This window comes from Sciurus carolinensis, chromosome 1 (genome assembly GCF_902686445.1).
Source record: "Sciurus carolinensis chromosome 1, mSciCar1.2, whole genome shotgun sequence".
Classification (NCBI taxonomy): Eukaryota; Metazoa; Chordata; class Mammalia; order Rodentia; family Sciuridae; genus Sciurus; species Sciurus carolinensis.
Window position 1 is genome coordinate 146,656,917 of NC_062213.1, and position 25,482 is coordinate 146,682,398.

The window sequence follows — 25,482 nt, forward strand, 5'->3', positions numbered from 1 at the left end:
TATTATGATACTTTTTGGCACCCTGAAAACATTATTTAGTAGATACTTCTCCTGGAAAATAAGCAAAGGGATTATTATGACACTTTATTGGCATCTCAGAACATCACTCTATCTAAATATGTTGACAACTTTTGTCTTATGTCATATAGTTCAGTAGGTACATATAGATTCAAAATCCTTTGTAAATGTGAAATGTAAAATAAAGCAGCAGCTATACATACTCACACACATCATTGGCTCCTCAGTCATCCTCCCCAAATACTTCTTTTGTTGTTGATCATTTCCAGCAATAACAACAGGCATTTGCTAACAAAGAAAATTGAGTTAAAAAGCAGGATATTTTTATTAGATATGTAAATTCAGAGATACTACAATTCAAAACAAAAGAAAGATTATTTCTTTTACAACAGTTCACAGAACTGGCTTTTATTCTGTCTCCAAGTTAAAAAAGTAAAACCATGAAGTAATGCTAATCTAAGTATTTTCATATAAGTTATTAGTACTACTTGTTACTTTAGTAAAATGCTCAAATAAAGGATTAAATTTAAAATATATGACATGGTACATATGATCTGGCCTTCTAAGAAATGCTCACTAAATTTCAGCACTGCCAATAGTGGCAGCAAGCCATCCTGACTGGTTCCTGAATGCTGGCTTTAGGCCTTGCCCTCACTTAAGAATTTCCACTAAGCTGTAGCCAAAAGTATACAATTTCCCCACAAGGACAACTAGGACTCCAAGTACTAGAGGCAACAGAATCAGAGCAAGGAAGCCTTAGAATTATACCCTGGGCTTCACGGTTGAAACTTGTGTTCCTTTTTGAAAACAAACAAACAATTTTATCATTAACCTAACTTAGTTGTTACTATCTCATTAACAGCTCAGTTAGCAATTATTTTTTTAAGTAACTTACCGCCAAAGAATTTGCTTCAATAGCAGTCTGAACCCCTGTACATCCATAAGCCAATTCTTCAGTTATTAAACAAGCATCGAAAGTTCCAAGTCCAAGTCCTCCTATGGCATCAAAATATTTTAGGAGCCTATTATCATGTGTAATGCATCTCAACAAAACTAAAGGTAAACTATTTTAACTTATTTCAATTTGGCCTAATTTGTATTTTTAAAAATTCACATTTTAAAAAACATTAATTATATTTTCTCCAGACAGTTTCCTATATTGAAAGACTTCTGAGTTCTTTTTTGTTCCCCACATTTTTTATTGGTGCATTATAGTTGTTTATGATGGGATTTGTTGTTACATGTTTGTACATGCAACAACATAATATAATTTGGCCAATGTCACTCCTCAGCACTTCTTCCCTTCTTCCCCACATCCCCCAACTCAGGTTCCGCTACTGATCTCCCTTTGATTTTCATGAGATTTCCTCCCACCTGTGGCCTAATTTTTTAAAAATATTTTTTAGTTGTTGATGGATCTTTTATTTTCATTCATTTATTTTGTATATGTGGTGCTGAGAATCGAACCCAGTTCCTTGCACGTGCTAAGCAAGTGCTCCAACACTAAGCCACAATCCCAGTCCTCTAATTTGTTTGGAAAGCAAATATACAAATATATCTGCAAGTGTTTTGGTTGGCAATAATAACAAGCCATATTTTCTTTTTATCCCATACTTTTCTAAAATAAGTTTTAAATATTTAAAAAATTCCTTATTTGTAATCTGGATCTATATTTCTGTTTAAACTTGATTTTGTAAAACTTACTTTAACTCCACTAAAACTTTGACCCACTGATCTGATGAAAGAGGAATGATCTTGGGGACTGGGAATGTGGTTCATTGGTAGAGCACTTGCCTACCTAGTACAAGACTCTGGGTTTAATCCCCACCACTGACCTTAAAAAAAAAAAAAAAAAAAAAAAAAGGCAATGATCTCATACAAAAAATAGTCTCAAAATCTAAAATACAAGGTAGGATTAAAAGGAATGAAATTCTTGGGAAAAATAATGAAACAAAATGCAAAAAATGACCAACTGTAGAATTCTAGAGAGGGAAATACAAAGATCAGGATAAAGTCAAGGTTGGAATCAATTAGAAGGGAAAAAAAGCCTGTAAGTGTTGAGTAAAAGGCTTCTAAAAGCAGAAAAATACTGTAGTCTGAACCAGAAAACAAAGGCAGAAAATCACTTAATGTCAACAAATATTTAAAAGAATGGGTAGCGTTTCAGTTTTTCTTGTTCAAGGGTATTCTGGGACTGAAAATGAAGAAAGCTTACCACAACTCTCTGGAATGTGTGCATTGATTAAGCCAAGTTCCCATGCTCTTTTAATTAGGGGGAAAGGGTACTAAAAGAAAAGAAAAACCTCAGTTACAATACATTTAAAACTTACATTGTCTGACTGTATGATCTTATAAAAAATGTAAAATTTTTTTCTCCTTAATATTTGTATACCTACTTCACCAGTTTTATCATATTCTGCAGCAACTGGGATTATTTCCTCTCTGGCAAATTTACGGGCAGTAGCTTGAAATTCTTTCTGCTGTTCAGTAAACTCTAGGGTAAAGTTATTTAGAAAACATTAAAATGGAACAATAAGTTGAGGAAAAAAATCTTAAGAAGTTGGTATGTGGAAATTTATATATATAATGGGGAAGATAACCTTAACTGATTAATCAGAAAGTCAAAAACTATAATGTATTTTCTGACTAATCGAAATTTCACTGTACAGTATAAACAAATCTGTCAATACCAATACTGAAGGAAACAGGTTAAGATTTCTAGTTTCTATGAGTAAATAATAGATATCAATTTGTACAGCTCAAGAGTTTTTCTTATCTGATTTGTGAGATAAGAAATTACTTTTTTCTGGTTCCAAGCAGACTTATCAAGTAATATCAGAGTGAAACTAATTTACCTGATCTCAAGAATCAGTCTAGGGTTGGGGATATAGCTCAGTTCATAGAGTGCTTGCCTGTTAAGCACAAGGCCCTGGGTTCAATCCCCAGCACCAAAAAAAAAAAAAAAAAAGAATTAATCTAAGGCAATGAGATACTCTCCATAACCATAAAACAATAAATTTTGTTTCAAAGAACTATATAAAAGAATATCAGTATCATCATCATTTCAATTTTACTCCTTTAAACAGACAAATTTTAAGTGTAAAAATAACCACAAGAGGTAAAATTTCTCAGGAGACTGTAGTACCATAAACCCCTGCTGTATTGCTAAAAGTGGTGTCCAAGCAATTCATTTACATAAAATGTTGTTAGGAAATTAATAAAATGAAAATAGCAGCTGGACTGAGGATAAGAGTCAACCACTAACTGAATTTTCACAAATCTATCTTTATCTAGTATTTTAATGTGGTTGCATCCAACGTCAAAAGACAGATAAGATTTACAAGAAACAGGTTATTTTAGGCAAGAATGAGAAGAAGCACATAAGAATGAACAAGAATGTTTAAGACTGTAGTAATCACTTGTCTGGAAACATGGGGGAGAAAATGTAAGACAACAGAATTTTGGTATTGAAATGAAGAATGTAAGATCTAATCTCTCATTTTAAAGATAAGGAAACTAAAGCATAGAGGCAAGAAGTGATAGGCCTATAGTCTTACAATGAATTAGCAGAAGTGGTTCAGGTCAGTGTTTTGTAAATCTCAACTTTATTTCCAAGATAGGTCAGTCCATATCAAGGATGTGGGTGGGTAAAAATAGGAAAGACAGGGATCTATCATGTATTATTTGTTCAGAAACTACTTTGACCCAGTCATTATATGCTAGGGACTTTATATATAGCATATAATTTAATCTTCAAAGAAATTCTTGTTAATATTCATTATTCCATTTATAAAGAATCAGATCAATTGGTCATAGGTGTTATCTGTAATCTTTTCCTGGGCCTCAAAACTCCCTCCCAAATATTTGTAGCTATCTCATCTACTGTCATTCTGCAACCCATCAGAGCCTTCGGCTAGTCTCTTACTACTGAGTATGAATTTGTATGTAACAATCTGAAAGTAGATAGTGATTATACCAAATCAATGCTAATGTCTCAATAAGACCCACTGAACCAAACCACTATCCTCACACATGAAAATTTTCATTTCATTCTGGCAAACAATTTTTAATAAAGGGGGAAAAAAACTTGAACAAAAACAATAACCTTAGAGAACTCCAAACTGTCAATTGCACCTGGGTATAAGTTAATTATCTTAGGTGACTTGTAACTATTTTTCTAGATCAAGTACTAAGAACATAGCTTTTGAACTACAGGAAAGGTAAAAACTTTGAATCAAGAAGCCCTTTTAGGAGGCAAAGACTGGCAAAGGTAGGGATTATTATTTCAAATTTTTTTTTTTTTTTTTGGCCTGGGGTTTTCCTTTCATAAAGAAGAAAGAAAATCTTATTCCTTTTCCCTCCAATACCACATTCCTGCCTTCTCCCATGTCTGACAATTTCATCTAACTGTACCAAAACTGCAATTCAGATAAAAGATGACCAAAATGGGCTTTAATTTATTATAAGGCAGCTAGCATTATATATCTAATAAGTGTTTTAAGATTTATGAATATTTGTTGTATTCAAATTTGTAAGTCGAGGACTATTCATAATTCTCAGGCTACATGCTTAGAAAAAAGGGAAAGAATATTGCATGTGTGTTGCTAACACAGATCAAATGTATTTGTTTATTTATTTGGTACTGGGGATTTAACCCAGGGGCACTTTGCCACTGAGCTACATTCTGAGCCCTTTTTTTCTTTTTATTTTGAGACATGGTCTCACTAAATTGCTTGTGGTCTCACTAAATTGCAGAGACTGGCCTTGAATGTTTGATCCTCCTGTCTCACCTTCCCAAGCTCCTGGAATTACAGATGTGCACCACTGCGCCTGGCTATAGACCAAATGCATACAATAATATGCTAACCAAGAAAATGTGTAAGGAAGAATGGGGTAACTGACTAAATCATCTATTTATGGATGATGATTGGTTTTACTCATTGATGGACATTTTCAAGTTTATAAACAGATTCAGACAAACACATTTTAAAGTCAAAAGACAGAACATAACATATACCAAAACTAAATCCTAATCCTGGTTCGCGTTTTTGATGAGCTTTTGTATGTTGTGATCTCCAGTCAAAATGAGAAATACTTCTTAGGACCTGTAAAAGATAATCTTATTAAAAATAAATTTGATAAATTAAATATCAATCAAATAAGAGAATGCTGACCGTTTTTGTAAAAGGGTACAACTTGTTTGCCTATACTCAAGAATGCTGTTTTAAAGCCATTATTTTAAACATCTTCATTATAATTTAAATATGCCAATTTTATGAATACCTATTATAGAGAGTCAAAAAATTAATGAATAAAACTAATCAGTGACAGATGCTCTATTGATGTGAGGGTTTCCAGGACAGACTATTAATAGTTAGGGGTAAGACAGGATCAATCATTATTCCAGAAATTTCACCTACAAACTCCTAGGACATTGGTGAATGGGGAGCTGGTGTAGGAAGAACAATAGAATGGATTTGATGACCTGATAACCTGTCCCTGTGATCCTCCCAGTTATGCCTCTGGGAATCTTCCCATGGAGGACTCTGCTTCTAAGAGCACTCACTCTTAACAAAACAAATAAGAATAAACCATGTTCTACAGTTTCTTCTGTTGTCTACAGGCATTCTTATACTATTCTAAGCCAGGAGCCAGCAAAATACAGTAGTCACCAGTTTGTTTTGTAGTGGGGCACTGGGGATTGAACCTAGGGGTGCTTACCCACTGAGCCACATCCCCGGAAATTTTTTTTATTTTGAGACAGAGTCTGGCTGAGTTGCTTAGGCTGAGGCTGGCCTTGAACTTGCGATTCTCCTACTTATATCCTCCCAAGTTGCTCAGATCACAGGCTAGCACCACTGCAACCAGCTGGTCACCAGTTTTTTAAGTTCAGTTTAATTGGAATCCACCATAACATCAATTGCTACTTTCACAGCACAGTTATGTGATTGCCACAGAGGCCTTAGGTCCACAGAGCCAAAAATAGTTACTATTTGTTACTTTACAATGTTTGCCAGTTCTGTCCTAACTATTAATACACAACTTGTCTTAATATCTGAAATTTATTTGTATTTCTTCAAAGGAGATATTGAAAGAATACAATCAGATACACAAGTACAATTCTTTGTAACCCATTTTTATATTTCCTACAATTTAATGGTATGCTAATGGTTATAAACGTAACCATTAGCATAAAAGTCATCAAACTGGAAACCACAATAGTGCTACTGAGTAAAGGTCTGAGTTCACAAAAACCTATAAATTGTAAGCAATTTACAACTTAGAGATTTTTGATGGAACTATACCTAGGCAGTTTTAATAAACTAGGTACTAAGAGAAAAGAGAAGCTGTTGAAGGACAAAAAGGCTGCTTACCACACAGTTGAGGAGTTGTAACAGCGTATGCAAAAGCACACAAGCAGGAGCAGAGTGTGTTGAGGTTGGATGAAATGTAGCAGGAAGAAGGAAAGGGTGGAATTTAAGACTGTCCTGATCATTAAATGGCAAATGTTTCTTTCCAGTGTTTCATTAATATATTTTTATTTATTTATTTATTTATTCATTCATTCATTCATTTACAGACTGCATTTTGAGTCATTGTACACAAATGGGGTACACAATGGAATATTATTCAGTCATAAAGAAGAATAAACATAGTCTTATTTGTGTTTATTTGCTTTCAAAGCAAGCCAAATTTCAATTTAATACTATCTTTCTTTATGAGTCATTCATAGTATTACCTTTACTATTGGATTTTTCCTTATAAGTTAATTTCCAATGAACTATTTTCAGAGGAATTTGTAGTTAGGCTCTATATTAAAAAGTTGCACAGGCTGTTACAACTCCTCAACTGAGGGTAAGCAACCTACTGGTCCTTCAAAAGTCAGCATAACAGTGATCCCCTGCCCTCGGCTGACTCAAGGAGTTAGTCACTTTCTCCTTTGTGCTGTTAGTGTACCTAGTACTTACCACCATTACAGCTTTTAGTATATTTCATTTCACTTGCTTTTTATTTGTCAGATTTCCCTTAACAACTAAGACTGCAATTGTTCAGACTAAATCACCAGTTTTCAGAACAGTGTCTACAGAATTATGGAAATACAAATTGCAATAAGACCAACAGAATTTTAATCCTAATTTTAAATTTTAGTTATCTCTTATGGCCAATACAGAACCTGTTAGAAAATGTGAATACCTCTTAAAATCCTTCAGACATATTACTGTATTTGTAATACACATATAGTCACGTAATTTCTAGGTGGTCATACATTACAGTGTACTTGAGACAGTCCTGACCTCTATGCCTTTTGTAGATCAATTAAGACCTGTTACTTATTTTAGTGAAATATTCTCAGTGTTCAAATTCTTCCTAATTTCCAATAGTAAATTAAATAGTCTATAGTCTAGAAGGTCAAATATAATTCCTATAGTTGCTAACCCAGGACAATGTCTTTAAAAAAGAGAGAGAGAGAGAAGTTGTACAATATACTAAGTTTCTAGAACCTAACTTAAGTTTTTCAAAATATGTTAAAAGAAACTATACTTTATAAACAACAATTTCAACTGATAGAGTCACTTGCATTTAAGCTGACAATATGGTTGCCAAATATCGTAATTTAAATAAGACTTTTCAAAATAACATACCTCGAACTATAACTCTGGAGGAAAAATAATTACACTGTATGACAACACATTTTCTTTACAATTTTCATTAACTTTATTTTGGAAGTAAACATGGTTCTTTTGTCCTCAAGGATTGAGAGATCTTTTTATGATGTCAGAATTAATTCTTAAAATCCCCCTACTTCTGCCATTAGAGCCCAATAACTTGTATAGATGGCAAGGGCAAAAATGGGCAATGATTCAAAAGAATCATTGTAAATTCTAAAACTGCAAGGGTTTTTTTGTTTGTTTTTTGGTCCAAGCAGCTTTAAGAGACATTTAAATGGCAGTCTTGGGGGAATACATCAATAATATTTAAGATACCAAAACGCATCTAGTGACTGAAACATATTTGAGAGTCTATAAGACACAATACTAGAATATATAGTCAAGCTTCAAGGAAAGTTCTACAGGTTTTTTCTTTGATTTTTCTTTTCTTCAACGTAGGCAACCTGGAAGGACGTTCCTCCAGATTACAAAACCACAGGCATATTACATATCCAGTCTTGAGCAACTGCTCCATTTTCCTTTTCTGGTGATTTTGTAAGTACCCAAGATAAGACTACTCGTATTCCAATACCTTCTACTTTGTATATTTGCACAACGATATGTATTTGATGAGTTCCTCCCTGGGTTGGGGACAAGGGGCAGGTTTGGAAAGTTTTCTGGAAGAGGACACTACACCAGATCTTCAAAAAACAGAGCCGGGGTTCACTTTGGGAAAGGGTGGGATTCCTAGGAAGAAATAGCTGGAGGGCTCCCGCGCTGGTAAAAAAGAGTCAGAAGGGAGGACGCCATCTGTAGGGCCTATTACCCACAGGGCACGCAAAAGTGAAAACCCGGAACGCTTTTAGTCCTGAGGGAAGAGGAGTGGCAAGACTGAAGGCACCAAAACCGCGGACGGCGTCAAGACTCGGGTCAGCAGGCCTGGCGCCCGGAGGCGGTCCTGCCACAGCTCGGCTTCCTACCCCTGTGATCCGCATATGTTTTCGGTCCCCGTCTCAAACACGACGACATCCATTCCCCCACCCCCACCCCCACCCTGGTCTCCCTCTCACCCCGCAGCTTCTCCTAAACGCCGCGGCCATGCTGACTTGCGTTTCGGACACTCGAACTCCAAGCCGCTCCGGCGCACTTTGGAGTCTGTCAGACTCCGCACGGGCTCTGGGCCCATCTGGCCCCGCCCACGGGGGAGGGGCGTGGCCGGGGGCAGGTCGCGGCGGAGAAACGCGGGGCGGGGCTCTGAGGGTTCGGAGAGGCTGAAGGAAGGGTGCGTGCCGGGTAACTGTCGCCTGAGTCCGTCCTGCGACCTTGGCAGAGGAAGGGTTCGTCCTTGCTCTGGTGCGGTCACCGGAAACGCATCACTGCCCTCTGGTCCTTTGAGTTTTCTAACGTTGCTTATCGGGAGGACGCCAAGACAGATCGCAATGTGCAGAGGGAGCCCCGAGGCGAGGCTCCGGGCTGGACAGGAATCTAGGCCAGAGGTCGTGGCGCGGTTCCCAAGCAGAGCGCCCCCCTGCGGCGGGCGGTGACCTTTACATGAGACCGGTCAGGCTGAACCGTTTCTGCTTTCAGGCTTCAAAGTACACTCTACTCTCAAAGGCTGGATCAAAGCGAAAGGTTGTCAGTGCGTAGGAAAATCTTAACAGGGAAAATCAATTGCTTCCATAAATTCGACCTTTCAGAATATTTCCCAGACGACTTATTACCCACCTATGAAAAAGTGTTCATGGAAAAGAAGGTACTAGAGGAGCCTGCCTAAATAAAGTTTCTGACTCAGCAGATGAATGTTGCAAGTAAATGTCCTTGTGAAGAATCCTACTTGAAGTCACTTTGTCTTCCAGTAGTACCTCGCGTCTGAAATGCTACCTAGAATGTCATAAAGTCAGGGGACTGTAAAGCTGGCCGGGTTTGAATACCTCGCAGAAACTAACAGAAGCTCAAATGAAAGTCAGGACTGTAAATGTTTCACCGATTTCCCAGGATTTTTCAATGCTTTCATTCTAATTTAGGTTTTTCTCACCTCGCCCATACATCTTGTTACTAATTTGCTTAACTTTCTCTTTTGTCTACTAAAAGCCACCATTAAACTCATTATAATTTAGCTACTTAATTTGTGTCCTATAATTGTCTTCTCCTACACTGTCCTCCAGGTATTAATAATATATTTACTCAATCTGGCTACAAAGTTAATTAATGCCAAGTTCAAAGTAAAAGTATCAAGGAAATCCAGAAAAGGGAACTTAGTCCTAAGATGAGCAAGAAAGTCTTTCTAAGCCTGGAGTTATGGCAGACATCAGTAATTTTAGCCACGTAGTTAAGCAGAAGCAGGAGGATCGAAATCCCAGGCTATTCTCAGCAACATAGACTCTGTCTCAGAGTAAAAAGGGCTGAAGATGTAACTCAGTGGCAGAGAGCTCCTGAGTTCAATTCCCAATACTACCCCCACCCCTTTAAAAAAGACTTTATAGGGATTAAACACAAAATGGACTCATAAAGATGAGTAGTAATTCGCTATGCACAGTTATTTTTCTAATTTCTTATTCTTAACATTTTTAACCTCAGAAAAGATGAAAATAGAGTAAAAATCATCCATATACCCATCACCTAGATTCAAATATATTGCCATATTTGTTTTATTTTTATAATCTCATTGTGTATATGTGTGTGGATTTTTTAAAGAAATAAGAACTGTGAGCTGTACACAAGACACTTCACCTCTAAATACTTTAGTTATTAGCTCCTGTAGGTTGTTGCCCTGTGAAGACCTTTATCACAGCTATGAAAATAATTATTCTCTCCTGTCGATAACGTAAATTTCTCCAGTTGTTGACAAAATGCCATTTATATTAGTTTGTTTTGAACTATGATCCTATGAATGATTGCCCATTGCAATTAGATTTTAACTTTCTTTGATCTCTTTTAATCTAAAACATTTAACCGAATCTATTTCCTCACAAATTACTAATACTAATTTTTCTTCTTTAAGAGACCAAGCTAGTTGTCCTGAACAATGCCTAGTTTGAGTTGTCATAGTGTATTTATTTTTGTGTCTCTAAATCTTGTATTTCTTATAAATACTATAGTTACTAGAGGCTTGAGTGCTTCAGATTAACATATTTGGCAAGTATACTTCATAAGTCATACTGTGCAATTCATATTGCTTCACCGTTAGGAGGCATTTAATGTCAGTTTTTTTCCACTGTTGATAATAAGTTCGGTCATTTTATTTAGTTAATGATACAGTTATTACTATGGTAAAGGTTTATTTTTCCCTTTGCAAACAAAATAAACTGTAGGATGATATTTGACATCATGCCAAACAATCTTTCTCTTAAATTTTTCCCAGTGGTAGAGATGGAATCATCTCTCAATAAATGCCTCATTAATAATTGGACAATGTTCCACAAAACTTTTACTACCTTTTTGCTACCTTTTTTGGCAAAAAAAAATAAAAACATTCTAGGTTCTTTTCTTTCTTGCCATCTCCACTTAACCCATGGAAATAAAAACAACATGCCACCTGTAGTTCCTTAGGTTAGTGGTTCTTACCTTGGTGTCCCTGAATAAACACAAGGTGGATCTGAGAAGCCTGTGGAGTTGAATGCACTATTTTATATGTATGCATAAATTCCTGAGGAGAAGATTCTCACAGTGGTAGGAAATTAAGAGTTGAGATGACCATAGTTGGTAGGTATGATGAAGGAAGTACTTGAAAGTTTTTTTCTGATTATTCCTAGAAAATATAAGTATTAGCACAGAGTGAGGAAATACTGTAAATTTGGGGAAAGTATAAAATCATTGTGTTAAGTGTGGAATATTTCCTATTCTCATTACTTGTGAAGTGTGGGTGTTAGAGAGTGAGGTCCAATACTTTGGTATGCCTAATGTGTTTGAAAAATTAATGGAACTAGAATATTGGAAAAAATGAGCTTAAAAGGCAGAGTGTAGTCATTAGGTGGAGGAGTGTAGTTACAATAAGACAAAGTCTAGGTTATCATCATGGAGTTAGTAGTTGAAGTAGAGAACAAGATTATTATTATTTTTTATTGTAAACAAATGGGATACATGTTGTTTCTCTGTTGTACATGGAGTAAAGGCGTACCATTTGTGTAATCATAAATTTACATAGGGTAATGTTGTTTGATTCATTCTGTTATTTTTTCCTTCCCCCCACCCCTCCCACCCCTCTTTTCCCTCTATACAGTCCTTCCTTCCTCCCTTCTTGCCCCCCTCCCTAACCCTAACTCTAACCCTAACACTAACCCCTCCCACCCCCCATTATGTGTCATCATCCACTTATCAGTGAGATCATTCGTCCTTTGGTTTTTTGAGATTGGCTTATCTCACTTAGCATGATATTCTCCAATTTCAATCCATTTGCCGTCAAATGCCATAATTTTATCATTCTTTATGGCTGAGTAATATTCCATTGTATATATATACCACATTTTCTTTATCCATTCATCATTGAAGGACATCTAGGTTGGTTCCACAATCTGGCTATGGTGAATTGAGCAGCTATGAACATTGATGTGACTGTATCTCTGTAGTATACTGATTTTAAGTCCTTTGGGTATAGGCCAAGGAGGTGGGATAGCTGGGTCAATGGTGGTTCCATTCCAAGTTTTCTAAGGAGTCTCCACACTGCTTTCCAGAGTGGCTGCACTAATTTGCAGCCCCACCAGCAATGTATGAGTGTACCTTTCTCCCCACATCCTCTCCAACACCTGTTGTTGCTTGTATTCTTGATAATTGCCATTCTAATTGGGGTGAGATGGAATCTTAGGGTGGTTTTGATTTGCATTTCTCTTATTACTAGAGATGTTGAACATTTTTTCATATGTTTGTGATTGCTTGTAGATCTTCTGTGAAGTGTCTGTTCATTTCCTTAGCCCATTTGTCGATGGGTTATTTGCATTCTTGGTGTAGAGTTTTTTGAGTTCTTATAGATTCTGGAGATTAGTGCTCTATCTGAAGTATGATTGGCAAAGATTTTCTCCCACTCTGTAGGCTGTTTCTTCACATTGCTGATAGTTTCCTTTGCTGAGAGAAAGCTTTTTAGTTTGAATCTCTCCCAGTTATTAATTCTTGCTTTTATTCTTGTGCTATGGGAGTCCTGTTGAGGAAGTCTGGTCCTAAGCCGACATGTGAAGATCTGGACCTACCTTTTCTTCTATAATCTGCAGGGTCTCTGGTCTGATTCTGAGGTCCTTAATCCATTTTCAGTTTAGTTTCGTGCACGGTGAGAGATATGGGTTTAGTTTCATTCTGTTGCATATGGATTTCCAATTCTCTTTGTTGAAGAGGCTATCTTTTCTCCATTATTGCAGGAAAGGAAGTCAAACAACAGAGGGCCAGGTTATTGAAAGGGTCATCTTTGTGGATATTAAATAATGAAGAATGATGTCAGCAATTTTGAAGGAAAGTGACCATGAGCTAAATGAAAAACTCTTTGTAATATCCATATCTTTTTTCTCTCAGATAAAAGGGAAAAATTGTAGAATTGTAATTATCAAACTGATGGTTTGGTGGAAAACAGCATCATTAGCCTTTTGGTACCTACCCGCCGACCCCCTGTCCTTTTACAAATAGTACTCTTGTGTTCTCTAGCAAAATTATAGAGTTGTTATTTACTGAGCACATTATTATGCTTGATAAATTGTGTTCTTATAAAAATGGTCTCACAGAAAAGGAGGTGGTGGTTCTACCTGCCAAGTCTCTGCTGTTGCTTAAGGCCCTAACAGCCTTGGCAATGAAAAACCAGGTTCACATTCAGTGACACTTCTATTTATAGAGTAAAAGTCATACTTAAAACTTGTTGATTCTGCTTTAAGGACTAGATTTAACTCTTTGGTTCAAATTCCAGGAATTAATCCTTAATGACATATTTTTCTCTTGAAGTTATCTTTTAACTGGTACAGTGGTGAATGTCTATAGTGCAGCAGGCTTAGGCAGAAAGACTGCAAATTTGGGATTAGACTGGGCAATTTATTGGAGGGGCTGGGCAGGGAGACATTCTTCTAGCAGATAGGAGCGTGGCTTAATGGTAGAAGAGTGTGTGCCTAGCATGCATGAAGTCCTAGTTCTATCCCCAGCATCGTGGGGGATTGGGGGGACTTCTTTCTCTTCCATGTATGAAAGATTAATCTATATATTCAGTTTTAGGTGGGACTCAGGTATGATCATCTTGGAACCACAGATTGATTTGTTTTAACTTTATAGCCTTAGAAATTTGAAATTATCAACTTTCCTGAATAAGATCATAGAATAAACTCTGATTTTAGACACCAAAAGTGTAAAACAAACTTTACTGTGTAATATAATTCCTTAAGTCCGAGAACAAAGAAACAAGTGAAGGGCAAAAGAAGGATCTCTTGGGTTCTGGGAACTGATGGAAGGATAAAGACAGGGCTTATAAGGTCAAATCAGATTTAACATGCCTAACATTTAACATGGAATGGTCCCTTCAGGAAACAAGGAGTGAAACATAAATGAGAACAAGAAGGGATTATACCTGGAAAGATTTTAAAAGAAACTGAGAATAACTCATACTAAAGAGCAATAGTAATAAATTCTTATTCAGGCCAGAAGTTAGAGTAACTTGGCTATATAAAGTGATAACCAACAAGAGTCCCATGGGTTATATGTAGGTCACCTGGTTCATAACCTAGTTTCAATATGAAATTAGTCATCATGAAATGTCAAGCACTGGCTGCAGTCGTCACACCAGCTTCCATAGGAATTTGACCCCAGCTATTTGGGCCAATGAATAGGCAGTCTACCTAAGGGAAATCAATTCATGAGCCAATCAACAGTTTACCAATGGCCCGGCACAAAAAGATGAATTTAGTTAATCATGTTGCCTGTTTTGGAAACTGAGTCAAAGAAGCAGAGGTATTGTTTTAGGTGTAACTAAAACACCAGAGCCCCTGCTGGTCATGTGCCAGCTAAAGTTATAAAGGAACTAAAGATATGAGATCTGAAAGTCAATAGCTAGAAAGAAGAAAATAAAGAAAATGAGTGAAGAAAAACAGAGTTACTGGAGAAAGGAGTGGGAGGAGGCTTACATCTTTAAACAGAGATGTTTAGAGTCATTTTTTCCAAAACCTGCCTTCCAGTTTCAATTGTCATTAGGCCCAATTATATTTGCCTAGAGTGTCATAAGAGTTCAGTTGTATGTATCTATGTATGTATGTATCTATCTATACACACACACGTGTACACACATTGAAGTGATTCATGTATACATATGTGCATTTTCTAGTGATTGGGTCCATAATTTCCAGGAGAATCTATTTGCCTTCTGCACATGAATGCAAATTCATGCCCAACAAGAAGCACTGGAAGTTAAATGCTCCTTTGAACTGAGGTTAGATTTATTTCAACAAACCAATTTCCCAAGTCATGTCTTAAAAGAATTGACTTTTTACAGTTTGATTGTTGTGACTTCTGTTTCCTGAATTAACTTTGTGTATGGCCTTTGGAGTCAATCAAAAATGTATTGATACCCTGATTCTTATACCTTTCAACCACGTTCTTGGACAAATTCTTTAAACCTTAGGAGTCTTAGATTCTATGAATTTTTGTATTCTGTGGATATAATTGAGATATATGTGTCTAGTATGACCATTGGATCACAAAAAAGATTTTCTACATTTTTTTTTTGTACTGGAAATTGAACCCAGGGCCCTTTACCATGGAGCTACATTCTTTACCATGAGGGGGAAGGGGACCAGGGATTGAACTCAGGGGCACTCGACCTCTAAGCCATATCCCCAGCCCTATTTTTTTGGATTTTATTTAGAGACAGGGTCTCATTGAGTTGCTTAGCACCTCGCTTTTGCTGAGGCTGGCTTTGAACTTGTGATCCTCCTGCCTCAGACTCCCAACCTGCTGGGATTACAGGGGTCTCTCCCTCTGCTTTAAAGAGTAACATTTCTGCTTAAAGTTCCTTAGTGATGCTTTATAATGTGTTTCTAAGACTGACTTTTGTTAGTTTCTATTGTACCCAGCTTCCAGGTTGTATATCAGATATACAGCTTTCATTCATTGGCATATGATTGTGCACACAATATTGGGTTTTGACAGTATTTCACAATTTAGAATATAATGTGGGACATTAAACCCTTCTGAAAATTTGAACAGTTTAAGCTTAAAATCACATTAGTTTTATTTTTCCAGAGGTTTTTTTTAAATATGTAGACAAGCATATTTTAAAGGGAAGATCTTAGATAATTTCTTAAGTATCTCATTTGTAAAGTGAGTTCTCCTATCACTAGAGAATATGCCTCCTGTGGGGAAAATAAAACACAAAAACATTTTTATTGTAACAATTAGAGGCCTAATCTTTTAGCAAGAGAAAATATAATCCAACCAGAAAATGACAGACTAAACACTTAAAATCTTTAAATGTAGGATCCTAAATGCTGTCCTTTTCTAAATGTTTAGATGGTCCACAGGATTTTCAGAGGTTTATACTACCTTTATAGTTGTTCGTTGGGTTATAATTATAAAAAGGCAAAATTTTGTCACTAGTTCCACCTATCAGGTAAGATAGTCTCACTAATATTTTTCTAACATTTGGTCCAATTTGTCCTGCCATTTTAAGTGCTTTCATGTGACAGGGGAACAAAAGTTTCTGCTGATTGATTGAGGCATCACCAAGTTGCTTTTTTCAAAATGCTGAAGGCTACTCTGCCATCCATTAGATAGTTTTGAGATAACCAGTATCTTTTTCTCTTCTATAGAGACAGAATATTTGTTATATCTGAAAAAGTCTCTCTGAGTTCATTACCAGAAAAACTTTCTTTTAGGTGCTAATGATAGTTAAATCAGTATGGGTTATTGATTTTTTACAGAGTAATTGCATCCTTCAGCTTAAAAAATTATTAAGTGTGGATTTCAACCATAATGACAGAGATTCCCTTTCAGATGTTCCATTTTTGTTTCAATATCCTACCAAAATCATAAGAAACTTAGAGGTATAGTTACTAGCATAGATGTTAACTATGAAAGCATTAACAAATTGGCATATTCATGTTAGAACTATGAAGTTGGCTATGAAGTAAAATAAGCTATGTTATAAAGTAGTTTCAATAACAGAATGTTCAGAAGGTCTAGCATATCCTGCATAACATATATCTTTCTAAGTTTAAGCTATCAACAAAAATATAACAGGATTTTGAAAGGAGCATCATTAGAGTTAGGATATTGCATGCTTAGATTTTGAGTAACAGTCATAGGATTTACTTATATTAAGAAGGGAAAATAAGGTTGCTGGGTTTAGATTAGACTGGCGTTTGACAGTTGTAAGGAAAGTAGACAATAAAATAATTTTATAAGCAGTAATGTGGCTGGCCAAGAATTGAGTATTGTTTTGGGATGAAAAAATCATCTGCTTCACAAGATTCATAGAGTTAGAGGCTGATTTAGAACATTGTTGTGGTGATTTCAACTGAACCTCACCAGAATATGTACACAGGCAGATTATTCTTGGTACAGGGGCAAGAGGTAGATAATGCAAAGGTAGACAATATGTTCATTATGAGTTCTTGGTTTTTGAAGCAGCACCCCTAAAGTACAACCACACTTTAAGGTATAGTGTTAACATTGGTGGGGAATGCTCAAAGTCAGGAGTCATATGTTTAACACCAAATACCTTTTTGACATCTTACCCCCAAGGAAGAGTTCCTGGGCCATTTGTTTTCATTACTCATAGTGGTTAAATGAATTATAATTTGAGAAAATACCAAACATATTGAATTATTTTAATAACCCTCCTTTTATAATACAAAAGAATGAATTTTAGTGCTATCAGTTACCATTTGGGAGGTACCAATGATAACTGGGTATAAAGGATATTTTCCTTTATAAAGTAATTGTATTATTTTGAATTTATGACCTGAATTTGGTAAAAGCAATATGAAAAGAGTTGAAAGAGGAGTTGTTTTTATAATAAGATTTGGGTATAGTGGATATATGCCTAAAGACAAGAAATAATTAGTCTTGGATCAGAACAGATATTCTCAACATTTTTGATTCATGGAGCCTTGTGGCAGTTTGATGAAGTCTTCATCATTCATATCAAAAATGTATTTTAATGTGTAGAAAAAAATGCATGGAATTTCAAAGAAAATCAATTATATTGAAATATCCTTCTGGAATTTGGCAGTCGTTTCCTATATATAGTCTTATGGCATTCTGTAATTTCCTGAAATAAGGATTCTTATTTCTGATATTCACTTTTTTGCAAGATTATTTAAACTTTGTAGTATTTTCATGAATAATCATCCATGAACATATTTGTACAACATATTGCATCTGCATGCCGTTCTTTCATAATATAGTGTGAGAAAAGAGAGAAAAAGAATAAAAGGAGCAAAATAAAAGAAAGAACCTCTGATGCTGAACTAATACACAGGGATGAACGTTAAATGAGATTTATACAAATTAGAGTTTTACACAGTGTTATTGTATGGATCTAGAATGTCCTCCAAAGGCTCATGTGTTGAAGGCTTGGTCTTCAAATGCAGCAACGTTCAGAGGTGGGGTTTTTGGGAAGTGATTTGATTACGAGGGCTCTGACCTCATCACTGGTTTAATCTATTGAGAAAGTCATAGTTAAATGGATTATTGGCAGGTGGTGGAAACTGTAGGTGATAGAATCTAATTGGAGGAAGTTGGGTATACCCCTGGGACTGTATCACGTCACCAGCCCCATCTCTGTGCTTCCAGGATGCCATGAGGCAAGCAGCTTTCCTATACCACACCCTTCCACTACAGTTCTCTGCCTTATATCAGGCCCAAAGCAATGGAGCTGGCTTACCATGAACTGTTTGAAACCTCTGATACCTTGAGCCAAATAAATCTTTCTTCCTGTAAGTCATTTTAAGTTGTCAGGTGTTTTTGTCCCAGTTAAAGAAAATTGACTAACACTCCCAGTATCAAACTTTATTAAATAAATGCAAGGTTGTGGAGGTTCAGAAGAAGCAGAGAGATTTTGTGGCATTTGGAAGTGGCTCACCAGGTCTTTCCAGTTCCTGACATGCACCTCTGCCTCACAATAGATGAGGTCTGTGGGGTTCGTTAAGGGTGGTGTTTCAATTATGCAAGTTCCCCTTTTACATTTATTGTTACATAGCTTTGAAGTGATTCCAACATTTATGTAGTTTTCTGTGCACATGGCATATTTTGGGGTGATAATTTGGAGAGTGATCCTCCACACACACATACAAAAAGAATTAGAAAAAAATTAAGAAAAGAATGGGACATTAGCCCCATCAGATCAAATATGTTACATGATTTAATCATTGTGTTAATATTGTAGAGTGTACTCACAGAAACACAGATAGTGAAGGTCATTCACTCGATGTGACCCCTTGATGCAATCAAGAGACACAGGAAACAAGACACATATGAGGTTTTTGCTGACATAACATAGCAAACTCTGTCACAGTAGACATTTTTTATAAGTAGGAATACACTGCGAAATAACAATTAAGGGCTGGAAGTTAGCTCAGTGCTAGAGCACTTACCTAACATGCTCACAGCCCTGTAAACCAGTAATAGTCATTCATTGTTGTTATCAATATTGTGTACTATTCATAATTGTATGTACTATACTTTTATATGACTGGCAGCATGGTAAGTTTGTTTGCATCAACTTTGCCAGCAACATCTGAGTAAAGTGTTGTGCTACAACATTACAATTAGCTACAATATCACTAGATGATAGGATTTTTGCAGCTTCATTACAATTTTATGGAATCACTGTTGTATATGGGTCCCTCATTGACAAAAGTCATGACTGTACTTATAAACCTAATTGTTTGACAAACACTTTGCAAGCATAGACTGTGGCAGGCTACACTATCAGTTTCTTCTCCAAAGACTAACAGCTCAGGCTTCCAAGGTGTTGCACCCTTTTAGCCTTGGAGCTACCTTTGGAAGCCTTCCCCACCAATTAGGCATGGACCATTAGTAGCAAAGTGCCTTACCTGTCATTGAGGATCTAGGTTGCATTGAAGCCATTTCTTCTGGGAAACACTTCTAGAAAGGTACACCTCAGACTTTAATTAGACTACTTTTCATGAATGCCTACTTCCATCCTAACTGAGCAAATAGACTAATAATTTTGTTACTACTCACGTGGTTAATGTAGGTCATCTATTGAGTATGTTCCCTGTGAGATTTGTTTATGTTATTCTCCTCATCTGTAAGCACTATAAGGCTGAGAAAAACAACATGTTTGGTGTATGGCAATATACACTGTGACTTGTGAAATCATACTTTGATTTCCTCCTTAATTTAACCACGTAAAACAGGCTGTACAGGTTATGTGATATTCTCGAAGAAGACACGCCCAACAGAGCCCAATTCTATTTAATTAAGGCCTTAGCTAGAGATCTTCTGCTACGTATGTTCCAGAAATAAGTCCTCTTCTTTCCAGCAAATGTCATTAGTCTATTTACCTGGAGATCCAATCAGGTCATCTGCCTTCTTTTACTTCCTGAAGAGATCTGGTCTCCACTTTCCTTTCTTGAAGGAAGTGAATGTAAGGCAGATTGGCTGGCTTAATACCTTCCTTCTAGTCATAGAATTCAACAAGATACATGACTTGTTTTATTGTGGAATCTATCCATAATAAAATTTTATTCTAAGTTGTAAATATAATACCTAAAGAATTACCTCTAGTATCAGATGTGTTGAGTTTGTCTGGTATATCCATGAAGCCTAAACACCTGTTTGTGTTTTAAGAGGTCATGCTGCCTTATGGAGTAAGATAAGATTTCTCATTTGAACTGTCCAGATTTGCTGATGTTAAAAAGTGGATGACAGAGTTGATGTTGTCATTAATCAACAAGCAATTATAGATAGGGATTTCTGGGTCATCATTGTAAAAACATGCAATGTCACCCTTTGGAGGTTGAACAAATGATAGGGGTAGAGTTATCCAAGAGTTTTCCAGATACATTGCAGGAGCATCAATTGACCAGAAGACTTAAATCACATTTACTACAGCTTGGAGTCTAATCTTGATTGTAATTTCAAAATAGTATAAACCTAAAAGATATTTCAATCTCTCTGCAGCAATTATAAATTATCTATAGTAATTTCTATTTGAGACAAAGTTGCAAGTAATACTGATATATTAAAAATATTATTCATTGATTGATTTGCTTGCTCATAATTCAAGGACATGTTAAACTTTAATTAGATGTTGATGAAAATAAGCATGAATTTTTTTTCCTATTAAAGTTTAGGATCCCCTAAACTGTATTCAGATTCCCTGACACCTGTGGTTTGAAGTGACAGGGTTCAGGACACAGAGTCTGAATTGTACTGACGTTTACTTCCATCAGATGTTTAAAATGGTGCTTCAACCATCTTTTGAAAGATTTGCTCTTAAGGGTTTCAGACAATACCACAAATCAAAACAGCATGTAGTTGAAACCCAATGGTTTTATAAATGATAATTCTCTCTCTCTCTTTTTTTTTCAGTGCTGGGGATTGAACCCAGGATCTTAATCATTCCAGATAAATGATCTACCACTGAGCCATATCCTCAACCCCATGGATGATAATTCTAATAGGTATTCATTGAACTCTTACAGTGTTCAAAACTTCTTTTACATAAGATATTCTTCACAACAATTTTGCAAAGTAAATATTATTTCTATGTTATGATGAAGAAACTGAAACTCAAAAAAATTACAAAATTTGTCCATGGTCACACAGTTAGTGAATAGCAGTACTGCATTTCAGATTTAGGCAATGTGACTTCAGAGTGATTTCTCAAAATCACTATCATGATTCACTATGTTTTCCATAGATAATCCTTATCTACCTATTCATATTCTTCCAGTTTTGAAATATCAGCTATATTGTTAAATAGGAAATGCTTTAAGATGAACACACTAAATTTTTGCCAGATCTAAATGTAGCTAATATACACACAGTGCTTGTTCTATGCCAAGGATTGCTCTAAGGTCCCATTTATTTGCTTTATACTTCCTTAATATAATTCCTCTTTTTGAGTTATTAAATTAGTCCTTCATTGTTTTCAGTGTATGTTTTAAATTCTGATTTGTAGTAGACAACTGTATAAGTAAGTTTTTTTATATTTTAACTGTGGGAGGAAAAATAATCAAGACTCATTGCAATGAACTGAATGTTTGTGTCCCCCCAAAATTCATGCTTAAAACCCTAATCTAAATGAGAGTATCAGGAGATGGGGACTTTGGGAGGCAACTCAGGGAAGCCCTCATGAATAGGACAGTGTCCTTATAAGAAGAGATACTCTTTTTGTACTGTGTGAGCAGATAGGAGAAGTCAGCTGTCTACAACCTGTAAAGGGACTCACACCAGAAACCAACCATGCTGGCATCCTGATCTTATACTTCTAGTCTCCAGAACTGTGAAAAATAAATATTTGTTTAACACAATCTCTGGTAATTTTTTTTTTGTCAGTCTAATGGAATTGTGTTACTCCTCTACAAAAGAAAATTGTTGATCTAAGAAAATAGAGAAGGTATTGAAAGGATAAAGACCCGGACTGATAAGCCTTTCTCTTAGTTTCTCCATGGCACTCAATACTGCTAACCACTCCTTTCTTTTCAAATTGATTTTTTCCTTAATTTTCACATTATTATTGATTTTTGTTCTTTATCTTCTCCTACACTAATGTTTCCCAAGTTTCCTTCCTTCACTTCTTCATTTCCATGTTGTCTTTTAAATGTTGGTATAATATAATGTGTACCATGCTTTATATTGGGCTCTCTAGAAGTGGGGAATTGCATGCAGATTTGTTTATTTAAGAATGTTCTTGGGAGATACACCTCTAAGGAGAAAGGAAGACAGTGTTGGGAAGAAGAAGCTGATCCTCAATACAGTTGAAACTGAGACCTCAGCCAGCTTCACAGAAAGCTCTGGAGCTGGAATTGAGGCAAGAGAATGAGACCTGTATCCCTGCATCAGCCAGTAATTGGCCACAGATCAACAACTGTGTGAGGCTGTTCCCTTCAGCCAAGGCATTTTCACATGAGGGGCATAACTGAGACCCATTAGAAGCCAGTATTCCTAACAGGGTACAGGAGCATGGGACTTAAAGAGGGAATCTGGTGGAGCACCACAGTATTAAACACATATCCCAAGTCTTTCCTCTTATGTTCTTCCTTGTTCTCGCTCTGAAATGAAAAGTCAAGATCATATCTCTAAATTTAATACCTACTTTGGCTTATTTATATTTACAGGAAAAATTTAAAACTTCATTGCATAAAAGAAAAGAGTCTTTACATCTTAACTCCATATTATTTCTCCACTTCATCTTTCGCATATTTCTCTTTTCATGCTCTTTCATACCACTATGGCCTTCTATCATCTGATCTCTCTGTATGTAATACCCAGTGTCTTGGATTTCCATGATTACTACCCTTTGACATTATTACTTGAATGTCACCTTTGGTGGAATTCCCAACTCTGCTTGTCAAATTAAGCAATTTGTCTTTTGTGATTTCTGCACAAACCTCTTTCATAACATAATCCTAATAGAGAGTTAGGGTCCTTGATAGCTTCATTTCTGCTTGGAGTTACATATTAGGAAACACAATATAATAATAAAATGACTAAGTAAGGGCTGGGGATATAGCTCAGTTCGTAGAGTGCTTGCCTTGCAAGCACAAGGCTGAGGGTTCAAATCCCCAGCACTGAAAAAAAAAAAAAAAAAAAACTAAGTAAGAGGAATTCTTTTTTTGTGTGTGATGAAGGTCTTTAATTGTACAAACTTCAGAACTGGTATAAAAGATTAGCACTTTTTGGTTCATATAGTATGGTCAAAACTGCTGCTTATGACCCAATTTTAAAGTATTCACATAATACCAATATTAAGGAAAGATCATGATTCATAGGTTACCTGAAATGATTCTTTTAATTATAATTTACAGAAATGTTTATAAATAAAAAATTAAAATTCATAGAGAACTGTTTAAGCAAGAAATTTCCTCTAGATGAGAGAATTCCAAATTGCAAATCTGTTTTATGTGATTTAAAATAAGAATCATGATAAACTGCTAGTTGTGGTCACAGATCTGTAATTCTAGCTACGTGAGACTCTGAGGCAGGAGGAGTGTAAGTCTGAGGCCAGCTTGGACAATGAGGTAGATCCTATCTCAAAATTAAAAATAATAATAATAATAATAATAAAGCGCTAGGGGTGTAGCTTAGTGGAAGAGTGCTTATCTACTATGCATGAGGAATCTCTCAGTTCAATTCCCAGCATCAAAAAGATAAAGAAAAAAAAAAAAAAAAAGCTAACATGTAGGTATAATAATAGAATTAGATTTTGACATTTAAATTATTCTAAAAGCTGTCCAGTGTGAATACTATTAAACCTTTGCTTTCTGTTTACACTTCTTGCTGAGAAAGGACCCAGGCTTAAAGTGACTGAAAAATACTTCACATGGTTTCTTCATATGATCACCTTCAGAGTGTAAGGTCTTTTTCTTCAGAGTCCAAAGATAAGATAAAAAGTCTCTGATTTGAAATCAGAAAAGATCTGCTGATCTGCTAGCCACAGCTCAAATATTGCCATAAACCTTCGATGGAGGATTTCCAGGATGAGATTGCAAATGGCAGTTCTTGCCATCTTGATGTTTTGAAAAGAGCCAAGGATGTGAACTTTCACATCAGCCAAAACTATCCGTGTCCGTGTCACGTTCTCTATGGTGAATTTGTTTTTTCCTCCTTTGCCAGCAATTCTTCCTATTGCCCTTGACAGGTGGTCTCCCTTTAAAGGCTTAACATCTGTAATTTCAAAAGACTCTAGGAAGAGGTCATCCAGTCTGATGAGGGCAAGTGCATCCCCTACTTGAGACCCAAGAATAAAGGCTTTCACAAAATCAGCTGCTTTTGTCACAGCACTAACATCCTTGGTTTCTTTACAAGACCTGATTTCTACATTTCTTGATTTCAAGTTAAAGCGTATCTGAAGTCCCAAATGTTCTACAATAGGAGTAAATATCTTCATCCAGTTTTCTTTCAATGGTGTGTATCTATTCGCTGGGACTGGAATTTTCCGTGTTTCTTCTTTTCCACCCAGAAGTCCGTTCCTGGAGAGGGTCGGGATGACGGGCCTCTTCGCTGGTCCGGCCTCCTCGGTGTCCAAGCGGCCCGCGACCCGCTCTCCCCTGCTGCAGATAGTTGCGCTGCCCGTCGTTTGTTCGCCCGCCGGCCTCCCTTGCTGATGACTTGAGTGAAGCGGTCCTCGGCCCCAGTGTTCTGGGTCTCCATTTTGGCCATCTTCACAGTCCCAGTAAGATGAATTCTAACTTTAACATAGCTTCAGAAAATTGTTAAGAATTCAAGATATGATCCTTATCGATGGTCTTTGAAATCCTGTTCCTTATTTTCAGTTGGTCTTTCATTTTCTTCCAAATTCTCTGCTCCCCTCTTTCTCTAAGTTTTCTTTTCTTTTTCTTAGTTTTTCTCGTTTCTTCTTGTTTCTCACCTCTACACTACCTTTGTCTTTTTCGTTCTTCTCTTTCCCTCGTTTTGAAAACAGTTTTATTGTATCTATCAGGAAGAGATTCATTATAAGGAATTGATTTACACCATTATGGAGGCTGCAGGGTCCTAAAATCTTTAATTGCCAAGTTTAACACTCAGGAAAGCTGATATTATAGCTCCAGTCTGAGTCTGAAGGAGTTCAAAGGCTGATATTTCAATTTAATCAGTTGGGAAGAATTTTCTTTTACACATGGAAGGATAGTCCTTTTTAAGGTTCTGCCCAGATCTTAATTGTTTG

At 36.2% G+C, this 25,482-nt stretch overlaps 1 protein-coding gene and 1 pseudogene across 3 annotated transcripts in view; both read right to left on the minus strand.

The window, feature by feature from the left end:
- Nucleotides 1-9,024, minus strand: part of Acadm (acyl-CoA dehydrogenase medium chain) — a 36,951-nt gene extending 27,927 nt beyond the window's left edge. Inside the window, exons 1-6 of one of the 3 annotated variants that reach the window (XM_047558184.1) lie at nucleotides 8,738-9,024; nucleotides 5,036-5,123; nucleotides 2,415-2,512; nucleotides 2,234-2,303; nucleotides 914-1,014; nucleotides 226-306 (exon numbers count right to left, since the gene is read on the minus strand). In XM_047558184.1, the coding sequence (XP_047414140.1) occupies nucleotides 226-306; nucleotides 914-1,014; nucleotides 2,234-2,303; nucleotides 2,415-2,512; nucleotides 5,036-5,123; nucleotides 8,738-8,767 (468 nt within the window). In that variant the 5' untranslated portion in view covers nucleotides 8,768-9,024. The remainder of the gene's footprint in view (nucleotides 1-225; nucleotides 307-913; nucleotides 1,015-2,233; nucleotides 2,304-2,414; nucleotides 2,513-5,035; nucleotides 5,124-8,737) is intronic. The other 2 variants (XM_047558167.1, XM_047558177.1) reach the window with 2 other exon arrangements.
- Nucleotides 9,025-24,223: 15,199 nt separating this feature from the next.
- LOC124964624 (RNA-binding protein PNO1-like) lies at nucleotides 24,224-24,977 on the minus strand (annotated as a pseudogene).
- Between the last annotated feature and the right edge of the window lie 505 nt (nucleotides 24,978-25,482).